We start from the raw sequence: 22,852 nt of genomic DNA on the forward strand, positions 1-22,852 counted from the left end.
TTGTAATGTAAACACCTGATATACAGGATACCTAATATGCCACATTAAAGGGGTTTCAATCCACAGGTTGAGAATCACTTCTAGGTGTTTTTTTTTTCTTTTCTTTTTTTTTAAACAGAGATTGTCTATCTGTCTGTCTGTCTGTCTGTCTCTCTCTCTCCTCTCTCTCTCTCTCTTGATTTTTTGAGATAAGATTTCTCTGTATTGCCCTGACTGTCCTGGAACTCACTCTGTAGACAAGGCTGGCCTTTAACTCAGTGATATGCCTGTCTCTGCCTCCTGAGTGCTGGGATTAAGACATGACCTACCATTGCCTGCCAAGATAGTGTCTCTCCACATAACCCAGGCTGGCACTGAACTGGAACTCCAAGCTCCCTCAGCCTCCTGAGTGCTGACGTTACATGCGTGGTTGCAAAGTTTTCAAAGTGTAATATACACAGTTTCATTTCATTTCAATTACATAAACAGGGTCATTCCTGGAGTTTATCTTTCACTATGGAAAGTGTGTGGACTTTTCTCCATTCTCTACCATGTATAACCTGGCTGTTCTGGGCCACCTCAGAAGGTGCCTGTTCCTGTCCTTCTATACCCTTCTCACAGTCTAGGCTCACTGACATCAGTCTTCACTTCTCTGAATGTGTTCTAATGAGCTGATCTGATACCAGGCACGCAGCTATGCTTTGCTGTGACTTGTTGTGTTTCTTTTCTTGGATGACCTACATTGATATAAAATATGGTTTTTAATCATATCCAGAGAAGCTGGCAAACAGAAAACATTTCAATTATTATAGAACACTGAAAGAATCAACACATAAGGGGCCGGTGAGACGGCTTAGTGGGTAAAAGTGCTTGGAGTCAGGCCTGGTGACCTGAGTTCAATTCCTGACATTGACATCCATACAGGTCCTCAAAAGTATGCATGTGCTTACACGCATACATACACAAAATAAATAAAAGTTAAAGAATTAACACATAAATTTTAAGCCATTAAAATTATTATTATTAATTGTGAGGTGTGGTGTCTCATTCCTTTTATTAAACATTTTTTTATTTATTGATATACATGTTTATATGGATGGGTGTTCTGCCTACACGTATATCTGTGTACCATGTATGTGCTTGATGTTCAAGGAGGCCAGAGTAAAACATATTAAGCCGGTGCTGAGGTACACCTCTGTAATCCCAGAATTTGGAAGGCAGAGGCAGGCAGACTTCTGAATTCCAGCCAGCCTGGTCTACATAATGCGACCCTGTCTCAAACAACAAAACAGTAAGACATCAACCAAAAGGACATCAGACACTCATGAAACACTAGTTGGGGGTGCTCGGTGCTCCGCGTGTTTACTTTGACTCTTAGGGGTTGTTTATCAGCACTCAACAGAAGTGGGGAGACCTCGCTAGATAATTAAGAAGCTCCAGTTTCAAGCTGCTGTAATGTTTTCAATACTCTTTCCCTAAAATGCTGATCTTTTCTGTGCCTCTGGGTGAGAAACCAGTCGGCTGCTGGAAAGAGCTGAGACCAAGAAGCCCATGTTAGAGCCTCAGCACACATCAGTCCACACTTAAGATGGGAAAAGAGCCACAGGAGCTGCGTGCTTTAAAAGGATGGCATCATTTAATCCTCTCAGTAAGAAGGAGATATCGTTTTCATTTTAAGAGAGTCAGCCAGGTGTGGTGTTTCATGTCTGTAATTCCAGCGCTTACGAAGTAAAGCCGGGGGATTAGGAGTTCCAGGCCAGTTTCAAACACATAACCAAGTGGATGCCAGCCTGCACTACATTACCTCAAAAATAAATAAATAAATAAATAAATAAAAATTTAAAGAATGAATACATTTTTTTCCCCCGAGACAGAGTTTCTCAGTGTAGCCCTGGCTGTCCCAGAAATCACTCTGTAGACCAGGCTGACCATGAACTCAGAGACCCGCCTGCCTCTGCCTCCCAAGTGCTGGGATTTTTAAAGGCTCGTACCACCACTGCTTGGCATATCTGTCTGCCTAGGAAAGGCATGTGCAATCAACCACACCTGGCTGTAGATAAATAAGTTAAATAAATAAATAGGTAGGTAAATAAATAAATAAAACCTGGTGTGGTGTCACGTGCCTGTAATACCGAGGCTTGGAGATGGAGGCAGGAGGATCAGGAGTTCAAGGTCATCCTCACTTAAGACAGTTTCCATTAAGACTCTTGTCTCAAAAACAGATGGACAGACAGGCCGATTTGGCTGACTGGCGTACAAAGCCAGAGCTCAGTGACTTGCCAAGATGGCCCTGGCAGTAAATAGCGCAGGTAGGCTTCAAATCCAGTCTGTCAATTCCAAACCCACGCGAACTGAACTTCACAGCCCGAGCCTTCCTAACTACCCAGCTCTCTCCTTCCAGGCTCTCTGCACACGGGTCCGACCGCCTGCTGAGCTCAGCACGAGCGACTCAGCACGGAGCTGGTGACCTGCGGTAGCCGGCGCCTCCTCCCAGCCGTGCTCCCCGCAGGTCACACCTTTCCCGCCCGCAGCCCCACGCGCGGCCCGCAGCGAACTACACTTCCCGGCAGGACGCGGCGCGCGCACGCGCACGGGGGGCCTCCGCCATGGCGACAGTGCTGTCCAGGGCGCTCAAGCTCCCGGGTAAGGAGTCTGCAGCCCGGGGACCACGGCGCCGTGGAGGCCTGGCCTGGGGAGAAGGGCAGGCGAGGCGAGTCAGGCGCGGCCGGGCCTGGCTGTTAGCCGGGAGGGCTGCAGCGCCCGGGGGACGGGAAGGGGCGCCCGGCTGTGGGTCGGGGACCGGGGACGCTCGGGGACACTTGGGGACTCTCGGGGACTCCCGGGGTAGAGACTGCTGGAGGCGCGCGGGGCCGGGTCGGAGGCGGAGGGGCGCGACGGTGACTGTCAGGTCCCAGCGCGTGTCGCCGCCGTCTCCCAGGGAGGGCCGGCCACCGGAGCATCCTTCCCTGCGCACCGGGATTCGCTGCTGCTGTCTGGGGTTGGACCAGAGGGGGAGCCGGGGGCTGCAGGACTGTAAGTGAGTGGCCTGGGCGGAACAGCATCTCCACTCGCTGACAGCCGCCTTGCAGCAGAGAGCTAGCTGAGGCAGGTGTTCCCCTTCCTCCTGTGTGGAGGAGGAGAGCAAAAAGATTAGGAAAATGGCTAATTGAATCGCACGGGGTCACACGGCAGGGGGCTGTGCTGTTTGAAATGTGCTGTTTTAACCAAAGCTCATTTATTCTGCCGTTAGCAAAATCTGAACATTCAGAGCTTTCGAAAAATTTGTTGCTCTACTTAAACATTTAAACACCAAGTTGTAAGCATTTATTGGCTGATCTCTTGAGAGCGGAAGCAGTTGCTTTCCCTGGCATGTTAAAAAGGCTATCTCGATGCCCAGCTTGAGACTCTTGGTGGGGCTCAGGGCCCTTGTTCTCAAAGAGTTTCTAGTCTGCTACCTTGAAACCAGCCTGGTGTCTTAGCTGACCCGGGACTTAATGTCTTTAGATCTTTTCCCCTTTCATGGGCCGCTTGGAACACTGGAAAGAACATCGATAAGCTCTCTCTTGGAATGTGTACATACTACTGAAATTAAAAGAGACATGTTTTCCCTGCAGGATTCATTTACTCTGAAGAAAGTACCCCCGCCCTCCTTTTGAACGCTGTCTTCTCAAAGGCATAATTAAATGACAGGCATTTTTAGCTTTTTTTTATTTGTTTTGCAGACCTTGTTTTATTTCAGCATAGATGATTGTTATTATCTGAGAATAAAGCTACAGAAAGGGGGTGTACCTCATGGGTAGAGTGCTTGCCTAGCACACAGAGCCAAGTTCAATTCCCATCAGTGGAGAAAATGTTATTAATATTCGAATGGAGGGGGAACAAGAGAGATTAATGACATGAATATGAGCAAAACACAATACTATACGTGTGTAAAATGTAATGAGACCAGCATTTTATATACTATTCAAAATAATATTTAAAAAATAATTGGAGATTATCTTGCCTGATCACTTCTATGTCTTCATTCTGAGAATGTGGTGCACACATTATACTCCTCGGTGTATTGGGTTGTAGTTGTTTGGTCAGCTGACAGTATAGAGTGGAAGATTCCTGTGTTTGGAAGGCAATTTGGCCCTGGGGGCTGAGCTGTGATCAATACTAAGGCCTACACACAGATATATATGCCCTGCCCTGTATGTGATATAGATTTTTTTTTTTCTTTTTTGCTTGTTTTTCTCCTGGTCTTTCTCTTGCTCTTTTTCTTCACTACCCAAAATATAATTTGTGGTTTTTATATTAGGTAGAAGTTGCTTTCTCAAAGCTGTTTTTGGATACCTTGTAATTGGGGCTTCGAGACTGCGGTCCTGGTTGTTACTGTGCTGTGTCTCCTTAGGTAACCCTCTTAGAACTTTTCTGTGTGGGAGAAGTGAATGGAACAGTGGCCAAGAGCAGGAGACGGCTCTGGATTTGACTGGATCTCTTTCGATTTGAGCTCTGTGTTGAGGATCTGATCCAGGGCTTTGTAAATACATGCTAGGCATGCAAGCTACCGGCTGAACTTCATCTGAAGCCAGGCTCCAGACTCACTTGGTTAGCCGTTTTACCCCTTTAAGCTTCACTTTCCTCATCTGTAATAAATAGTGTTGTTCTAAAACATTCTCCACATGCCACACACACTGCATCGCATGTTTATCTCACAGGGTTATTTGGAATGGTAAAAGAGGTAGTTGTACTTAGGAATTTAATTATCTTCTCACACATTAGCTATTGTTTTGGTCATTAGTAGCTTCTGGGGGTGGTACACACTGAAGGCCTGATCCAGCAGTGAGTGACACAGGGACTGAGCTCTGCTGGGGATGCATTTCATCATCTAAAACCCTTTCACTGAGCTCACAATGGGAAGGCATTTGGCTCTCGTGCCTGGCATGAGGTTAATAAGTAACAGAGGGACAATGTGACATTCATAAAGCCTGTAGGACGGCTTATCTCTTAGGGTATATGTTTTTTTAGTTTTAAAGTTAGAAGGTCAAACACTGAAGGGACTGTTAGAGTACAGTGTTATTGTTGTGGTTTGTTTTATGATATGTGACTTAGAGGACTGTGCCTCTAGATAAACTAAGCCATATTGGGAATTATTTATGTTGGTATAGGCACATGTCCCATCACATGTGTGGGTTACAGTGTAAGCTGAGGTATAGGGTGTCACAGGGTAGCATATGTCTCAGTATATTTCCCTAAGCACACCTGGGCATAACGCAGTTGCATCCCTTCCTAGGAATGCTTCCTTTGCACATTTGGGAACACTGTTGGGTCACTGTCTCAGTCTCCTAGGAGGAAAGCAGTGTCTGTGAAGAGCTTTTCTATCACTGTGTTATGAATCTAGTGTCTTCTCTTGTATTCTTTGCAGACATAAAAGAAAAGTTGTGTGTGTGTGTGTGTGTGTGTGTGTGTGTGTGTGTGTGTGTGTCTATGTGTCTATGTGTCTCTGTGTCTATGTGTCTATGTGTGGGTATGTGTTGGGGTATGTGCATGTGTATGAAGGAGCCCATGGTGGCTAGAGGCATAGGATCTCCCTGGAGCTAGTGGAACAGGAGGTTGTGAGCTACCTCATATGTGTGCCAGGAATTAAATGCAGGTCCTCTGCAAGAGCAGAGCATGCTCTTAACTACTAAGAAATTTCCCAGCCCCCTCTTTGCAGACATTTCATTGACTGGAAACCTGGGGTTTGGGAAGATGGCTCAGTAGGTAAGAGTGGTTGCTGTATAAACATGAGGACCTTGAGTTTGAATTCCTAGTACCCACATAAAAAGCTGGGCGTGGCTGTGGTGGGATACCTTGCTCAGCCTTGATACAATGGGGAGGGGCTAGGCTCTCCTTCCACTTGGAATGCCAGACTTTGTTGACTACCATGGGAGGCCTTACCCACTCTGAGGAGTGGATGGGGGTAGAGTGGGAGGGAGGTGAGGAGGCGGGAGAAGGGAAGGGAGGGGGAACTGGGGTTGGTATGTAAAATGAAAAAAATTTTAATAAATAAATATATTTTAAATAAGCTGGGCGTGGCTACACATATGCCTATAACCCCAATGCTGTAGGGGGTAGAGGCAGGAGGATTCCTGGGACTTGCTGGCCACTAACCTAGCTCTAGGTTCAGTGTGAGATCTTTTTCCAAGAAAATAAATTGGAGCTGGGCAGTGGTGGCGCACGCCTTTAATCCCAGCACTCGGGAGGCATAGCCAGGTGGATCTCTGTGAGTTCAAGGCCAGCCTGAGCTACCAAGTGAGTTCCAGGAAAAGGTGCAAAGCTACACAGAGAAACCCTGTCTCGAAAAACCAAAGGGGAAAAAAAAAGAAAATAAATCGGAGAGCAATGTAACAGGACACCCACCATCCTCCTGGCATGTGCATGGGCACATACATCTGCATACACATTGTACATACAACACACACACACACACACACACACACACACACACACACACACACCCATACCCACTACACATACCTATACACCATGTATACACACACCACAATACATACATACATATATACATACACACACATACCTTACACATCTGTAACACACATCATACACACATATATGTCACATATATAGGCACACCACAAACACACACATGCACAGGTGCTTGTGTACACACACACACACACACACATACACACACACACACCCCTGGGTGCTCACCAAAAGCAACAGACTCAGAAGGAGTGAGTGCTCAGACCTTGGACTGTGAAGTACAGACTCATGTCTAGTCTGAGTGTGGCTTAAGGCTAGTCAGGGGCTTCTTGTTCTGCCCATTGCTGTTTTGTTTTAGTGAATAGTCAGGAAAACAAAACAAAACAAAACAAAACAAAACAAAACAAAACAACCTTGAGTAGTCAGAACTTGCAGTCTGTCATAACTAAACCAAAGTTTGTTTTCATACTATCTGTGTTAATGTAAATTTGAATATTTATCATGCTCCAAAGGTTGGTCTAGAATTGGCCCTAATCTCCTGAGGTCTTTAAAGGCACCAGCCAATGGTAGCTCTGTGCTCTGGTGTGCTTGTCTTCATCCTTCAGAGGCCCTGGACTTTATACCGTAAGTTCTTCCTATAACAACTTTGGAGACATGGTCCTGCTACTCCCTCCCCACTGCCCATGTAGCCTAGGCTGGCCTGGAACTCACTGCACAGCACAGAATGACCTTAAATGCCTGATTCTCCACCTCCTACATGCTGTGATTATAGGCATATTCTACCACACGTAGATGAAGTTAGCCTATTACAATAAAAAAAATACATTTTGTGTGTGTGTGTTGTTGTGGGGAGGCAAGAGGCATGCACGCTTGGCACACACGTGGAAGTCATAGGATAACTTGCAGGAAGGGAGTTTATGTTGTGTGGTCCTGGGGATTGAACTCAGGCTGTCACGTTGGCACCCACTGAGCCATCTCTCTGGCCATTTCCCAGACTGTCCTCCAACTCTTGACCCTCCTGAATTACATGTTCCACCACACCAGCTGCCAGTTTGACTTCTGTCTATCATGTTAGACACGATCCTTCACCCTAAGCCTGGACGCCATGCCATTCCTTTGCCATCCTTGAAGTCCTGCACTTTTACTAGAATGTTCAGTGATGATTACTCTCTGTGTACCCTTTATTCTGCAGTCAGGTTTGGCTTTATTGTGGTCTATCTCCATCTTTCTTTTGCATCTCCTTTAAGTACTGCATGATGGTCCAATTTTTTTTTCCTCCAGTTATACATATCCTATCAGTCAGTTTCTTAGAGTTCTTAGTGTTTGTATTTGGTTTTAGTTTTATGAATTCCTGTGTGGGTTTGTGCATGTGAGTGCTGTGCCTATGGAGGCCAGAAGAGGACATCAGATCCCCTGAAGCTGGAGTTACAGGCAGCTGTGAGCTGTGAGCTGTAAGCTGCCGGAAATGGATCCTAGCAACTGTACTCAGGTCACCTGAAAGAGCTCATAACCATTGAGCCATTTTTCCAGCCCTGGTTTGAGTGTTTTGAGATGGGTTCTCTTTTTGAAGACAGGGTTGGTCTGAAACTCACTAAACAGCCCAAGCTGGCCTGGAACTTGAGGTGGCCCTCCTACCTGAACCTGCTAAGTACTGGGATTACAGGCATGGGCACCATGATCGTTTTGAAAGCTTTGGTCTTGGGAGGTAGGAGTAGCCAGTGAAGGCTTGGAAGAATTTCCTTGCTTTTTAGCTGTGGGCCAGTTTCCTAAACCTCCAGAAAATGGGAGGCATTTCTGTCTTAAAGCTATTACACAGGCATTCCCAGAGGTGATATTCAAAGTGCTCAGAAGGAACGCCCAGCCGTGTTAGCCTTTTAATTTATCTAGGTTCTCAGTAGTCATCATCTGTGTCTGATTTCAGAAATATCTATTACTTTTGATGATTCTATAGTTTTTCTGTTGTTGACTTTTTTTGAGACAGGGTCCCGCCACACAGCCTTTAAACTCGTGATTCCCTTGTCTCAGCTTCCTGAGAGTGCCAGACAAGTGATAATGTTTTTTCTCTCTATACTGTTATTTCCTTCATTGTTCTGATCCCTGACTGTTGATATTTCATCTTTTCTATTGAATTGTAGTTGCTTCTTAAGAAGTATTACATCTTTTTATGAATCCTTATTTCAAAAAAGATGATATTAATTTTTTTTTGGAATCCACTGGGAAATAATCTGTTTAATATTTCTTCCATCTTATGGTAGGACTGGTCTATCTTCTTCCCTGAAGCAGTGCTGAAGGTAAAACCCAGGACCTTAACCATGCTGGGCAAATGCTTAACTCTAATCTGTATCCCTAGTTGCCCACCCTCCCAAATATTCTTTTCCTGATTTTATTTGCTGTGTTTTGTTGTGGCCTTCCTTGAGTATTTGTAGAACTCTGTAGTGTCTTAGGGAGCGAATGCTAATGTTGGTGTCTCTTTCAAGACTTTTCCGGTTTTGATTGGGCAACTATTTTCCTTTGGGTTAGTGGCTGAGCAGGTAGCAGAGTTAGCCAAGACACGGAGGGAGCTGCGGCAGTTGGAAGCTAGAATTTAATGAGGGCTTGGAGCTCAGATCCTGTGATGGTTTGAAAGAAAATGGCCCCCAAAGGGAGTGACACTATTAGGAGGTGTGGCCTTGTTGGAGGAAGTCTGTCGCTATAGGGGCGGGCTTTGAGGTCCCTTTTTCTCAAGCTTCCATCAGTGTGACTGTCAGTCAACTTCCTGTCGCCTGCAAGATGTAGACTCTCAGCTGTACCTCCAGCATCATGTGTGCCTGCACGCCACCATGCTCCCCATGATGATAATAGACTGAACCTCTGAAACTGTGATTGAGCCACCCAGTTAAATGTTTTCCTTTATAAGAGTGTTTGTGGTCATGGTGTCTCTTCACAGCAATCAAAATCCAAACTGAGACAGATTCCTTCCCCAGCAGTTCACTTCTGGCTGTCTCTGTCCAGGCTTGCAGAATGCATGGGGCTCAGAGTGCTGACACAACTTTGCTTCTTCTGTGCTGTCTTTTCATCTCTTACCTTTGTGACTTGAGTTGTGGAAGCCAATCTGGGGTCTTTTTTATTTTGTTTATTCGTTTTTGTTTTTTTTATCTGTTTGTTTGTTTGTTTTGAAACGGTCTTACTATGGAGACCTGGCTGGCCTGGAACTCAGAGAGATTCATCCTCTTTCCTCTTGAATACCGGGATTAAAACTGTGCACCACCACACCTGGCATCTTAGAGCTTGGGCTGACCTGCAGCTCACTATGTAGACCAGGCTGGCCTGGAACTTGTGGCAATCTCTTGACCCTGTTTCCCACATCCAGATATTTTATTTTGTTTTGCTTTTGAGAGAGGATCTTCTGTAGCCCAGATTGGCCTGCAACTCATTTTACAGAGAAGGCTTCTAATCTTCCTGCTTCCACTTGTCCCAAGTGCTAGGATTGCAGGTGTGTGCATGTGCCCCGCTTTATGTGGTGCTGGACTCAAATCTGGGCAGGCACTCTCCTAGATTCCCAGTTTATACTTTTGTTACCACCAGCTCAGTCCCAGGGCAACCTTAAGTTCTCCAACCACGATTATTGTGATCTTGTCACAGTTCAGTGATATTTTGTATTGAATTCTCTGAGTTATTGTCTGGTTTCTGTCTCCCAGCTGTGTTGAGTTTATCTAAGTTGTTCTATTACCAATAAAGACTGGAGAGTCAGATATTGGGGTGAAACCTTATAGATCAAAGAAGTGGTGGAGTGACCAGCTGACCTTCTCTTTAGACTTCCTAGACCAAAAGAGGTGAAGAAAAGCCTGAGAATCTCCAAGTGCCTCCCCACTCCTTCCTGTGCCTCTCTATCCATATTCCAGATCCTCCATGCTCTCTATGGCTAATTCTTGTCAACTAGTCTAGTCAGCTAGTTGCTGGCCCTGCTCCCTATTCAAGGTTAACTTTATTAACACTGTCTCATAGTGCCACAGTGCAATCCAATATCCTGCAATATTTCCCCATTTTTTGTCTAAATTTAAAGGGAAGGTTTTAACTCTAACACAGTAAAACTATGTACAATAAGAACAATTATCAAGTAAGAATTACATTCACAATATCCAGTCCATTTGTATTTAAAGAAAATACTCCATTGTCTATCCTATCTTGATGAATCCAAAGTTTTATACCTAAACTATTATAGTGGGTAGCTGTTCTGTCTCTGACCTTGAAGCACCACCCCTAGAGATGCAGCAGGAACTGCTCCACCTGCCTATGACCTTGAAGTACATGCCACTGGAGCGTGGCCCCTTGGGGACCCTTAAGACCTGAGGCACATAGGCACCTTGCCTCTCTTCGCTCCATGGTAAGACTTGGATGTGAGACTGACCAGGCAGCTGGAACAGCATTCCTGAACCTGTATCAGTTCTGCTCTGCACAGTGAGATTTCCTGCTTAATAAATCCTTTGCCCTTTAAACAGACTTCATGGATTTCTTGTATTACCAGCCTAAAACATACTTTTAGACCTTAAAATATTTTCTTAAATAAGCAACTTAAACTTTTATAAATTTTACATCTCTTGGTAATTTTTTTTCTAAATTTGGTAACAAAGAAAATTATATAATTATCTAGTCTTCAACCCCCATCAGAGATCTGAGAAGGATAAAATATTGCCTGAGTAAACAGGAAGTGCAGGGCAAGCATCTTCCAAAACTGTAGAAATGACAGAGACAGCCTGCCTGAACAATCACCTAAGGTTCCTTTGCAATGCTAGGGCATTCATCTTCAGCATATGGGCCTAGAATATCTGACAGACTTTTCTGTGAAGCAGGAATTTTAAAGTACAGGCCTACTTTGTCTTTGCAAAGTTTGTCAGTGAGCTTTCTTTGTGTCCTGCTTGTCCAATTTGGACAGCATTCTGTTAGCAGTTGAGGCAAGGGAAGTTTCTTACCCACCCAGTGGCTAACTTTCCCACAATGAAAGCAAACATATGGAGGTTCGTGGGTGCCCGTCATAGTCTCTAAAGTAGATTGGTGCTGCAGGAGTAGACATGTCTCCCTGTCATGAAAAGCCTTACGTTATTAAAACATCTTAAATGTTATATTCTGTAGATTTCTGAAGTGTTTGAAGACCACCTATCTAAAATACATGAGGCTAAATAAAGCTTTTTCTGTCTACATCTAAACTCTTACTACAAGTTTGATTGTTGTCTTAATTATCCTAAATAATTTAATAATAGCTTTCAAGGACCAGAACTTTACATTACAATTTTAAATGAGTTGCATAGGTACAATAACTTACAGTATGTTATGACAAAAATAACCTTAAATTTGTAGTAAAATACAAAAATCCATACCAATGCAAAGTATTTGAGACTAGTAGTTGCTTTTTAGTCTAAAACTAGATTCAATAATCTACCCTTTTATCCTATCATTCCTATATACCCTCTTTTTTCTTTTTAAAAAGAGATCCCTAAATCGAACTTCCTTTTCTTAATTTCCTCCCTGACTATGACCAATAACAACTTGCAACTAAACACCCTAAAAAAATGGCAAACATCCATAACCCACCGAATCACCAAAAACCACTCACTCCACCTCTTGGGAATGTGGGGTTGTGTTTTTAAAATTACCTCCTGTTGTCGGGGGTGATGGCGTCTTTAGGGAACTCTGAGAAAGGTGGGATAATGGTCAAGTCCTGGGAGAGCTGGCTGTATCATTTGTGTCCAGTCTCTGTGGTGGGAAAGTGCAGGGCTCGTCTGAAGTCCTGGCTGGTGCAGTCTGTGAGGCTGGACCATCCTAGCTAGCCACTTTGAAGGTGTTCCGGATGCAGATTTTGAGGAAACTGCAACAGAGGCATTCCATGTGGCTGGATCACCTGGGCTACTTGTCTTCATTGGTGTCTGGTCCTTTTTTTTTTCCTGAAAACATATGCACACTTTTTTTTTGTTTTTAGCTGAGGATTGAACCCAGGCAAGCACTCTACCACTGAGCTAAATCCCCAACCCCACTTTTAAAGGTAGCACACATATTTGCATTAACAGAAGCATGGAATGTACACTGTGCACAAATCAACTAAAAATGATCCTTTGCTCCATGTTTGAGCAGGTAAAAGGCATCTGTCAACTTTATAAGTCTGTTGGAAAGTAAAACCAAAGTGTAATATAAATCTCCATCCATGCCATAGGAAAGAATGGCATGTAATAAGTCATGGGGACTGTAGCCAACAAGATTTATCATTCCCATCCAGTCTCAGGGCTGTTCCCATGCTGAGACATCAGCACATACATCATCTGTCTTGTAGTTTTTCTTGGTTTCTTCCTTCATGTCTGCAGCCAGGATTTTCAGGAGGCCTCCCCCAGTCAAATCTGATCTTTATTAATTTTGAAGGAATTTATAACTTTTTGTTTTCTGTGGAAACAAAGGCATAACCTCTTCCCAAATGCAACACATTTCCTGACTTCCAATCTGAAGTTAAGACAGCCATAAAATATATAAGCTGGTTTAATTTAGCAATTTTCTATAATCTACTATCTCTCAGCAGTTGGTTTTTACTTATTAGCATTTAAAAATTTAAAGTTAATAAAGCTCTATATAGGATCTAAATGCCCTGTGTTATAATATTCCCACCCTTATGTGGCTTATTCTTTTTATATTACTTTACTGTCTTTAAAAACTTTATTATTTTTAAACTATTTTTTTCTTTCTTCAGCAACTAAACACATTTTCAAGCATACTATACCTATTTAGAGGTTTTTTTTTTTTTTTTTTTTTTTGGTCTGGACGTGGCTTTTTTTTTTTTTTTTTTTTCCAAGACAGGGTTTCTCTGTGTAGTTTTGATACCTGTCCTGGATTTCACTCTGCAGACCAGGCTGGCCTTGAACTCACAGAGATCCTCCTGGCTCTGTCACACCAGTGCTAGGATTCAAGGCATGGTGTGTGCCACCACCGCCTGGCTTGACTTTTTGCAAGTGGCTTCCTGACTTCATGAGCCAAGCCTTAAAGGGCTAGGTTATCTGCCTTGTGGCTATGCTTAGCACATGTCACTGACACCTGGCTCTGCCCCCTTCAGGTTGCTTCAGCAGGCCATCCAATGGATTCTGGGCTGCAGTGGCTCTGGCTGCATGAGAGCCTGGCCTCACACCCACAGGCACAGGCTAGGTGTCAGGGCCCAGTGTTGGGGCTCAGCCCCAACCTATCAAAGGGTTTCTTGAAGAGGGGAGTGAGGTCTTGAGAAATGCTAGAGAGAAATATAGATGAAGAAAAAGATAGAGTCACAGGATAGATAGCTTTGGGAGGGCCCTGGGTCAATACCCAGCAGCCTTGAGTTTATTTTTGATGGGCTTTTTATACACTAGCAAGGAGAGAGGCAAAAGGGCTCTCTCTCTTTCAAGACCAAAGCACAAACACACAACCAAGTATAGATCCTTCAATCCATCTGGTAACCACACCCCATGGAAAAGCATCTTGTGCTTAGGCCTTGAAGTATAAGACACCTGGTAACCATGCCTTTGCACCCTATTATGCAGCCTTGGAGAGCAACATAAAGCCTGACTCCCTGACCTTGAGTAAAACTACAAGTTGGAATCTGTAGCAGGAATCTTATTATCAATAAAATCAAACCTGAGACCAGTTATTGGGGTGAATGCTGGAAGATCAGAGAGACAGAACAAGCCACAGCTTCCTCACCTCACCAGTTCCTCAGCTGGTCTTATTTTCTCAGACTGGAAACTACTGAGTCCTCATCCACATCAGTCTCAGCTGCACTGTGCTGCTCCAAAGCCTAAAAGCTTAACCAGCCAAATGCTTCTAGTTTCTGGTTTTCAAGCCTTATATAATCTTTCTCTTTTGCCCCCACTCCCTGGGATTAAAGGTTCACTTTCTGGGATTAAAGGCGTGTGTCTCCATGTTGGCTGTATCCTTGAACACACAGAGATCCTGCCTAGCTCTGCCTTCCAAGTGCTGGGATTAAAGGCGTGCACCACCACCACCACCACCACCCAGCTTCTGATATGGCTTGTTCTGACCCATTTTCTAGCCACCATTTTTGGCTCTGTATCTAGTGGCTGTCTGTTCTCTGACCCCAGATGAATTCATTAGGGTGCACAATATTTTGGGGAACACAATACCACCACAGGAATCTTTGTAGGTTCCCAGAGCCAGGAGCCATGTTTACTTGCCCCAGCTCTGGGAAGCTGTTGGGTCCACACTGCAGCAGATGTTTATACCTAGTCTTCTTGTGAGTAGCTTGACAGCTGCTACATTGGATACCAAGTGTAGTGGAACTTCTTTGGACAGCCAGCTCCCAAATAATGACACAGAGACTTCTTATTATGTACAAAAGCTTGGCCTGAGTTTAGGCTTGTTCCCAACTAGTTCTTATGACTTAAATTAACCTGTTTATATTAATATACATTCTACCTCATGGCTCATTACCTCTCCATACTGTACATCTGACTTCACCATGTCTCACTGGTGAATTCCACCTCTTTTCTTCCCAGAGTTCCTATCTGTGCCCAGAAGTTCTATCTATCCTCTCCTGCCTAGCTATTGGCTGTTCAAGTCTTTATTAAACCAATCAGAAGGTGCCTTGGCAGATACACATCTTCACAGTGTACAGAAAGTTTATCCCGCAACACAACTGGCCTCTTCTGTCTGTGAAAGCAATCAACGTCTTCAGGACTTGATGGTGCCTGTAGTTAGTTTCTAGCCACTGGAAAGATTGCATCTATAGAGATTATTTTCATACTTCTGCTTTCTGTTCGTGGGTGTTCCTGTGACCTTAGACTGTATTTTTTCAGGCGTGAAATTATTAGTTGGGCTACATATTCATGAGATAAGGAAGAAGTGTCTTACTAGGTCAACAAGTGGGTTTTATGCTTAGATGCCTAGGTTTGCTTCTCAGGTTCTTGGTCGTAGGGAAATGACCTCTGTTTTTTAATTCTTTTGTTGATAAAATAGGGATTAGACCTCTCATAGGGTCATCATGAGGATTTGATGAATTAAGATACTTTTGCATCAGTTTGCATGGTAGTCAGTCAAGATATTTTTAATTATTTTACTTATTTATTTTTCTGAGACAGGGTTTCTTTTTGTAGCTCTGGCTGTCCTAGAACTCACTGTGTAGACCAGGCTGCCCTTGAACCCACAGAGATCCGCCTGTCTCTGCCTCTCAACTGCTGGGGTTAAAGGTGTGCGCCGTCACCGCCGGGCAACATTTTCAGTTATCACAGTATCTTCATCACCATCAATTCTGTGGATTCTGTTCCTTGGTCAAGTACTGATACATGTATCTGCTTCAACTGTGTTTTCTCAGGGAGATAGAGTTTCATGAATTTGCAGCAATTGTTCCTATTGGGAATGTGCTGTTCCCCCCCCCAACTCCCTCTCTTTCTCCTCCTCCTCCTCTTCTTCTGCCTCCCTCCTTTCCTGGTTTTAAGGAAGGGAATTATGACAGAAATGCCTCCTGTGACTATTAGAAGCGTGTATCCCTATACAAGAACATCCATTAATTATTCATAGATTCCCTAAAATTGTCTGCATTTCTGTAGCATATCTCACCAGGGCCCCTTTCTTCCTGTCACAGCGTAATCATGGTAAAAGTGAATTGCCTTCAGTTGCTCTGTTAGCTGGTATTTTGTTAGTTTGACAGTTTCACTTCTTTGGGAATCTTTGGAAGCAAAGACTGACAAGATTGATTAAGGTAGATGCTGCTTCTAAATTTTTCACTCGGTGCTTAAAATCCAGTGGTAAGGCCACAGGGTGGCCTGAGTGCAGTTCAGAATCCTTGGGAATTTTAAGAGGATTGATGTTTGATGAGGCTACCAAGAGTTTCCAATATTAACTGAGTCAATAAAGCATCTGGAGCATGATGGCATGGTTCTTTCCTGTCTGTGGTTAGATCACACCCTTTCATAGTGTTCAGTTCTAGAAACCCTACTTTAAAAACTGTGAGCATGTCACATTGTATCCAGAAGGGTCACCTGAAACTGTTGCTTCAGATCATGGGTTGAAGGACACGGAGGAGTTTAACCTGGAGATGAGAAGGCTGGGAAAAGGCTGTCAACAGATTTGGACAATAATAATAGAAGCCAAAATTGATTATGACCATAAGCCAGGCATGAAGGGCCATTTGCATGTTTTCTTACTTAATCCTTATAACAATCAGCAGATATAACAATAGTTATTGTATTTTATAAATAGGGTAATTGAGCCCCTATTGAGTTGAAAAGGAAGGACACACATAGCTGATAAGAGATTCAAACCTGTCTTTATGTCATGAAGACTTGGACTCTTTTCTTTTTCATAAGACAGTATTTCATGTAGCCCAGGCTTGTGTAAATTCACTATGTAGCTGAGGCTGGCCTTGAGCTCCTGATCTTCCTGTCTTGGCCTTCCAAGTGGTAGATGGAGACCAGTGGGCTCCTGACACTGGTCACACTCTGCTATGTGCTGAGTGACTGCTTGCTGGATGTGTGAAAGGGAACAGTGATTATACGAACTTTCAAATTTCACCCAGCCCTGAGATTTCAAGATCTAGTATGTTTTCTTGGTTGTCAGAGGGATTTTTAAAAATTTGTAGCCAGGCGGTGGTGGTGCACGCCTTTAATCCCAGCACTTGGGAGGCAGAGGCAGGCGGATATCTGTGAGTTAGAGGCTAGCCTGGTCTACAAATTGAGTTCCAGGGATAACCAGACTACACAGAGAAACCCTGTCTCAAAAACCAATACAAAACAAGAAAACCAAACCAAAACAACAAAACCCCCCACCAATTATGTGTTTATCTTATATGTATGGGTGTTTTGCCTACATGTATGTCTGTGAACCACATGTATGCCTGGTTCCCTTGGAAGCCAGAAGATTGCCATCTAGAACTGGAATTATAGACCGTTGTGATTCACAATATGGTTGCTGGGAGTTGAACCTAGGTCCTCTGGAAGTACTCTTAACTGATGAGCTATCTCTCCAGTCCCTTTTTTGTTTTTAATTTTTTTTTTTATGTGCATGGGTGGTTTGCCTGTATGTACATGCATGCAGTGCCCATGGAGGTCAGTCAGGAGAGGATATTGGACCTGCAGGGACTGGAGTTACAAACAACTGTGATTCACTATGTGGTTGCTGGGAGTAGAACCCTGGTCCTCTGGAAGAGCAGCCAATACTCTTACCTGCTGAACCATCTTAATGGCTCCTGTGAGGAGTATTCCTAATGTTTTTAATTCATTTGACTTTTACCATGCAGTCTGATAACTCAGTATGTAAACCAGGCTGACCTCCATTTGGGGTTGATCCTCAGTCCTCTAGCTTCTGCCTCCAGTGTTCTAAGAGTCAGGGACAGGTGGATCCTGGGGGCTTGCTGGCTAGCCATCATAGCCCAAAATGGCCAGCTCAGTTTTAGTGAGAGACTGTGTCTCAAAAACTAACATTGAGTATTGATGGAGGAAGATACCCGGACGTGACCTCTGGCCTCCACATGGGTACACATAGGCAAATGCATCCAGACATACATGTATTCACATACTTAGAACAGAGAGAGAAAGAGAGAGAGAGAGAGAGAGAGAGAGAGAGAGAGAGAGAGAGAGAGAGGGACGGGGGAGGGATGGGGGGAGGGGGGAGGAGATGAGAGCCAACTCCAAGCCAAGCATGATGACACACAACTGTAACCTCAGCATTTAGGAAATCAGGGCACAGTTTAAGTAAGATCCGCTGGTTGTGGTGACGCATGCCAGTAGGATTTGCTGAAGGAGGCAGAGGCAGGAGGATCATGAGTTCGAGGCCAGCCTGGCCTACACATTTTAGCCGGTCAGTGGTGGCACATGCCTTTAATCCCAGCACTCAGGAGGTAGAGCCAGGCAGATCACTGTGAGTTCGAGGCTAGCCTGTTCTCCAAAGCGATTCTAGGAAAGGCACAAAACTACTCAAAAAACCCTGTCTCAATAAGCAAAACAAAAACAAAAACAAAAACAACAAAAAAAGAAAGACCCAACTTGAAAACAAACAAAAGACCAAATCCAGTCTTCACTGTTCACAATGAATAACTTTGAAAATGAAAACAAAGAGATACCTCGAGTTAACGGTTACCACATTACTTAGTGTAGTCTGAGTTTTTGGAAGTGCTGAAAGCTGCAGAGTGATCCTGTGGAATGTTGTTTAATATACCATTTATTAAACAAAGGCTAAACTTTATCCTCCAGGTTTCCCTCTGCATCTGGCCTCCCTGTCTGTTCTACTGCTTCCTTATGTGTGGTAGGACACAGATGTAATTTCCAGAAGGACGTCAGCAAGGCAGAGACCTGTGCCAGGGATGCTTCCTCAGCCCTGGCCGCAGCACTGTGCTTCCCTTTTAATTCTCCAGAATTCAAGGTTTCACATTAGTTCTCATTAGTCACAGCATGCCAGACGGGTTCCCAAGAGGAAAGCTTTTGTCGGCCATCTGCCTCTAAGGCACAGGTCACTCACTGCACGGAGAGCCAGGAGTTTTGGGACCGCACCCAAACCTCTCTATAATTTATCCCTCAGAGTCAACTCAGAATCTGAGTAGAAACAGGATGCAGACTGTGCGAACGAGCTTTACATAAGTCTGCCCCTCTCCTAGGACGCATGCTCAGAAAACCAGTTTTTACACCTTTACTGAGAGATATTCTTAAAGGACATTCAAATTACAGGACAATTCTGAGAAGTGAGGTTTCGTCAGACACCTTCAACTGACATGTAGTATTCAACTTGCTAACTTGTTTCCATAGAAACAACGGGGAAACCATAGACACCCAGTGAGAGATAGCATAAAGAAGAGAATTGTTCTAGAAGTTTACCAGGAACCATCATGCATCATGGCTCTGAGAAAATCTAAAGCAGGAACAGACCTTAGGTGTAAGGAAAGTTTCCTCAAGAGCCACAGCCTCAAGCTGGTGGTACACACTTGCAATCTCAGCACTAGGAAGGCTGCTGAGGTAGGAGGGTCACCACAGGTTCAAGGACAGCCTGGGTTACACAATGAGTCCCTGCCTCAAATGAATGAATGAATACATGCATGCATCATGTGTGAATGAATAAAAAAAATTTAAAAATCAAAAGAGCCGTGGCCATCTTCATTAGTGATATTCAGTCAAATTTAGAAGCTTATAAGAGGAACAGATGTTTGGGCTGGCAAGATGCCTCTGCCAGTAAAAGTGCTTGCCACCAAAACTGACCATCTGAGTTCGATCCCTGGGCCTCACAGGAACAACCATAGTTATCGATTGTGCTACAGAACTTTGGAAGTTATTTCCCTGTCTAGCTGCACCTGGTAACCACGGTCTGTTCTTTGCTTCTCTTAAAAAAAAAAAAATAGTATGTCTTTTATGTGTATGGATATTTTGCATATTTGTGTGTCTATTTGCCAAATGCATGCCTAGTGCCCCAGGAGGCCAGAAGAGGGCTGGGGATCCCCTAAAACTGGAGTTGCAGCCAGTTGTGAGCCACCTTGTGGGTGCTGGGAATCAAACCCTGGTCTTCTGAAGAGCAGCCAGTACTCTTAACACACCCTTTTAATGATCCAGAGTCTCATGTAACAAACTGGCCTTAAACTAAGCTGAGGATGTATAGTAGAATATTATTTTAAGGTGTGTTACTTTTGTTTATGTTGCATTTGTTTAACTCTGTGAAGCTGTGTTACTGTGTCTGTGTAAAACATCTGATGGTCTAATAAAGAACTGGCCAATAGCAAGGCAGGAGAAAGGATGGGTGGGGCTGGAAGGCAGAGGATATATAGAAGGAGAAATCTGGGAGGAGGGATCTAAGATCTAGGAGCCAGAGAAGGAGGAGGACTCCAGAGGCCAGCTACCCAGCTACACAGCAAGCCACGAAGTACAAATAAGATTTACAGAAGTAAGAGAATGGGAAAAGCCCAGAGGCTGGACATTCATAAGTAAGAATAAGCCTCTGTGTGTGATTATTTGGGAGCTGGATGGTGGGCCCCCCAAAAGAGCAAAAAACCTCCAACAATAAGGATGACCTTGAATTCGGATTCTGGCACTGTTTCCCAAGTGTTAGGATAACAGGTATGTGCCACCATGCCTGGTTTATGCTAGGGATCAAACCCAGGCCTTTGTGCATGCCAAGCAAGCATTATACCTTAAACTAAGTACACTCCAGCTTCTTTTTATGTTTTTGGAGACAGGGTCTTTTTTTATTATTACATTTAAAAAGTTATATGTATGTTGTTAGATGACAATTTGTGGAAGTGAATCTCTTCTTCTGTTATGTGGGCCCTGGGGGATTGAACTCAGGTCATCAGGCTTTGAGGGAAATGCCTTTACCCCCTGAGCCATGTCATTAGGTCATGAGGCAGGATCTTGCTTGGTAGTCCAGGCTGGCCTCGTACTCATGGCAGCCTTCCTGTTAAAACAAGCACTGAGATTAAAGGTGTGAGCCATTGTGCCTGGTCCTCTGCGCTCAAGGTCTTAGCTTTCTCATGGGTGAACATGCAGCATGTATTTGAGACCTGGGTTATTTTAGTTAACATGGTGTATTTTACTTCTACCCTAGCCTTCTCAATTTTCTTAACCCCAAAAGACAATAATTCTAGAACAGCCCCTCGGGGGCTCCGGTGCTGACAGCCAATTCATTACACAGAAAGCCGCTAAAGTGTAAATGATGTAAAGCCAGGGTTTTTCAGTGGTGGTTGTGATTTTGCTTCTGTCTCACCACGGTCTGGTGAGACTCTCTCCTTCCGTGCTCTCCCTGACTCTGTCTTTCTGTCTTTCCAGGGAAGAAGAGCCCAGACCTCGGGGAGTACGACCCCCTCACCCAGGCTGACAGCGACGAGAGCGAAGATGATCTCGTGCTTAACTTGCAGCAGAAGAACGGAGGGGTCAAAAACGGCAAGAGCGCCCTGGGGGACCCACCGGAGCCCGACTCAGATGCGGATGTGGCTGGGGCTGCAAAGCCACACCTTTCAGAAGTCGTCCCAGAGGGTTTCCCCTCGGAACCGCTTGGGGGTCTGGAGCAGAAGGCCACCTCTTCCCTGGTGTCCTACGTGCGCACGTCTGTCTTTCTGCTGACACTGGTCATCTCCATGGTCCTGGTACTCCTCTGCGCCTTCCTCATCCCCTGTCCTCCCAGAGACCTGCATAGCACTTGGAGCCGGCGCCTGGGCTCCCAAGGAGGTGAGTTGCGGGATTTTAAGACATAAACCTGTAAATTTTCATATGTCAGTACATTCAAGTTTTCCTCCAAATCGTTTTTTGTTTCTGAGACAGAGTTTCACTGTAGCCTTGGCTGGCCTGGAACTCACTATGTAGATCAAGCTGTTCTTGAACTCACAGAGATCTGCCTGTCTCTGCTTCCTGAGTGCTGGGACTAAGAACACTATGCCTGACCTAATTTCTTTTTGGAGACAGTGTCTCATCACCATCACCCTGACTGGCCTAGAATTCACTCTGCAAAACAGATTGTTCCTGAACTTGTGGCAGTCTCCTGCCTCAGCCTTCCAAGTGCTAGTTTCATGGCTCTGCACCTCACCACTATGCCTGGCTTTCCCTCCAAATCTTAAAAACTAACATGTGTTATGCGGTTTTCCCGTCTGTGCGTGGGGTTGCTTAGGAAGGTCTGAGGTTAAACTAAAGGCTGGGTTGCTGTGCCTCTGGGCTCCGCTCTCGCCAGAGTTCTCTGAAGGCAGCTCCAGGTGACAGTGGTGCTGTGGGTGCAGCACCCAGCTGAGGCGATGGGACATGGCTGAGGCCTCCAAGTCTCCCGAATATATCCCTTTCGGGCCCCCAAAATTCTGCTCCTGAATCTGTGCTGATTATTAGTTTACTTCAATGTTTTGCCACATTGCTATGTTCATTAATTTTTGTCTCTTTGAATTTTATATAAATGTAATCATAATCCCCTGTGACTTTTGTTCAAAATCATTTTTGGTTTTTGGAGACAGGATCTTACTGTGAAGTCCAGGCTGGCCTTGGCCTTCCACCTTCCTGCTTCAGCCTTCTGAGTGTGGGATTATAGCCATGTGCCACCACACCTGGGTGCCACCACACCTGGGTTGTCAGTACAAGTTTTGTTTATGTTTTTTTTTTTTTTGTTTCTGAGATGCCCCCTGAGATGTAGGCTAGTCTTGAACTCAGTGTGTAGCTGAAGATAACGTTGAATCCTAGATCTTCTTGCTTCCACCTGGGGTCCGTGGGGTTATAGCACTTGGTGCCACTGACTTTACCTTTTTGGGAAAAAAATTTTTTTTCAGTGTTGGAGGTTGAAGCCAGGGCTTTGTGCATATAAGATAAACACTCTACACATCATTTTTAAAGAGACATTTCTGAGAGTAATCTGTACTGATGCACTGTAGCTAGAATCTATTAATTTTAACCAATGTCTAATTTCCCATGTTATGAATACCCCATGATTTATTTATCGATTCTACTGTTGATAA

At 44.4% G+C, this 22,852-nt stretch overlaps 1 protein-coding gene across 2 annotated transcripts in view; it reads left to right on the plus strand.

The window, feature by feature from the left end:
• The first annotated feature begins 2,410 nt into the window (after nucleotides 1-2,410).
• Nucleotides 2,411-22,852, plus strand: part of Fam234b (family with sequence similarity 234 member B) — a 55,862-nt gene continuing 35,420 nt past the window's right edge. The window contains exons 1-2 of one of the 2 annotated variants that reach the window (XM_036181594.1): nucleotides 2,411-2,622; nucleotides 21,192-21,590. In XM_036181594.1, the coding sequence (XP_036037487.1) occupies nucleotides 2,586-2,622; nucleotides 21,192-21,590 (436 nt within the window). In that variant the 5' untranslated portion in view covers nucleotides 2,411-2,585. The remainder of the gene's footprint in view (nucleotides 2,623-21,191; nucleotides 21,591-22,852) is intronic. The other variant, XM_036181595.1, reaches the window with a different exon arrangement.

This window comes from Onychomys torridus, chromosome 3 (assembly GCF_903995425.1).
Source record: "Onychomys torridus chromosome 3, mOncTor1.1, whole genome shotgun sequence".
In the NCBI taxonomy this organism is placed as follows: domain Eukaryota; kingdom Metazoa; phylum Chordata; class Mammalia; order Rodentia; family Cricetidae; genus Onychomys; species Onychomys torridus.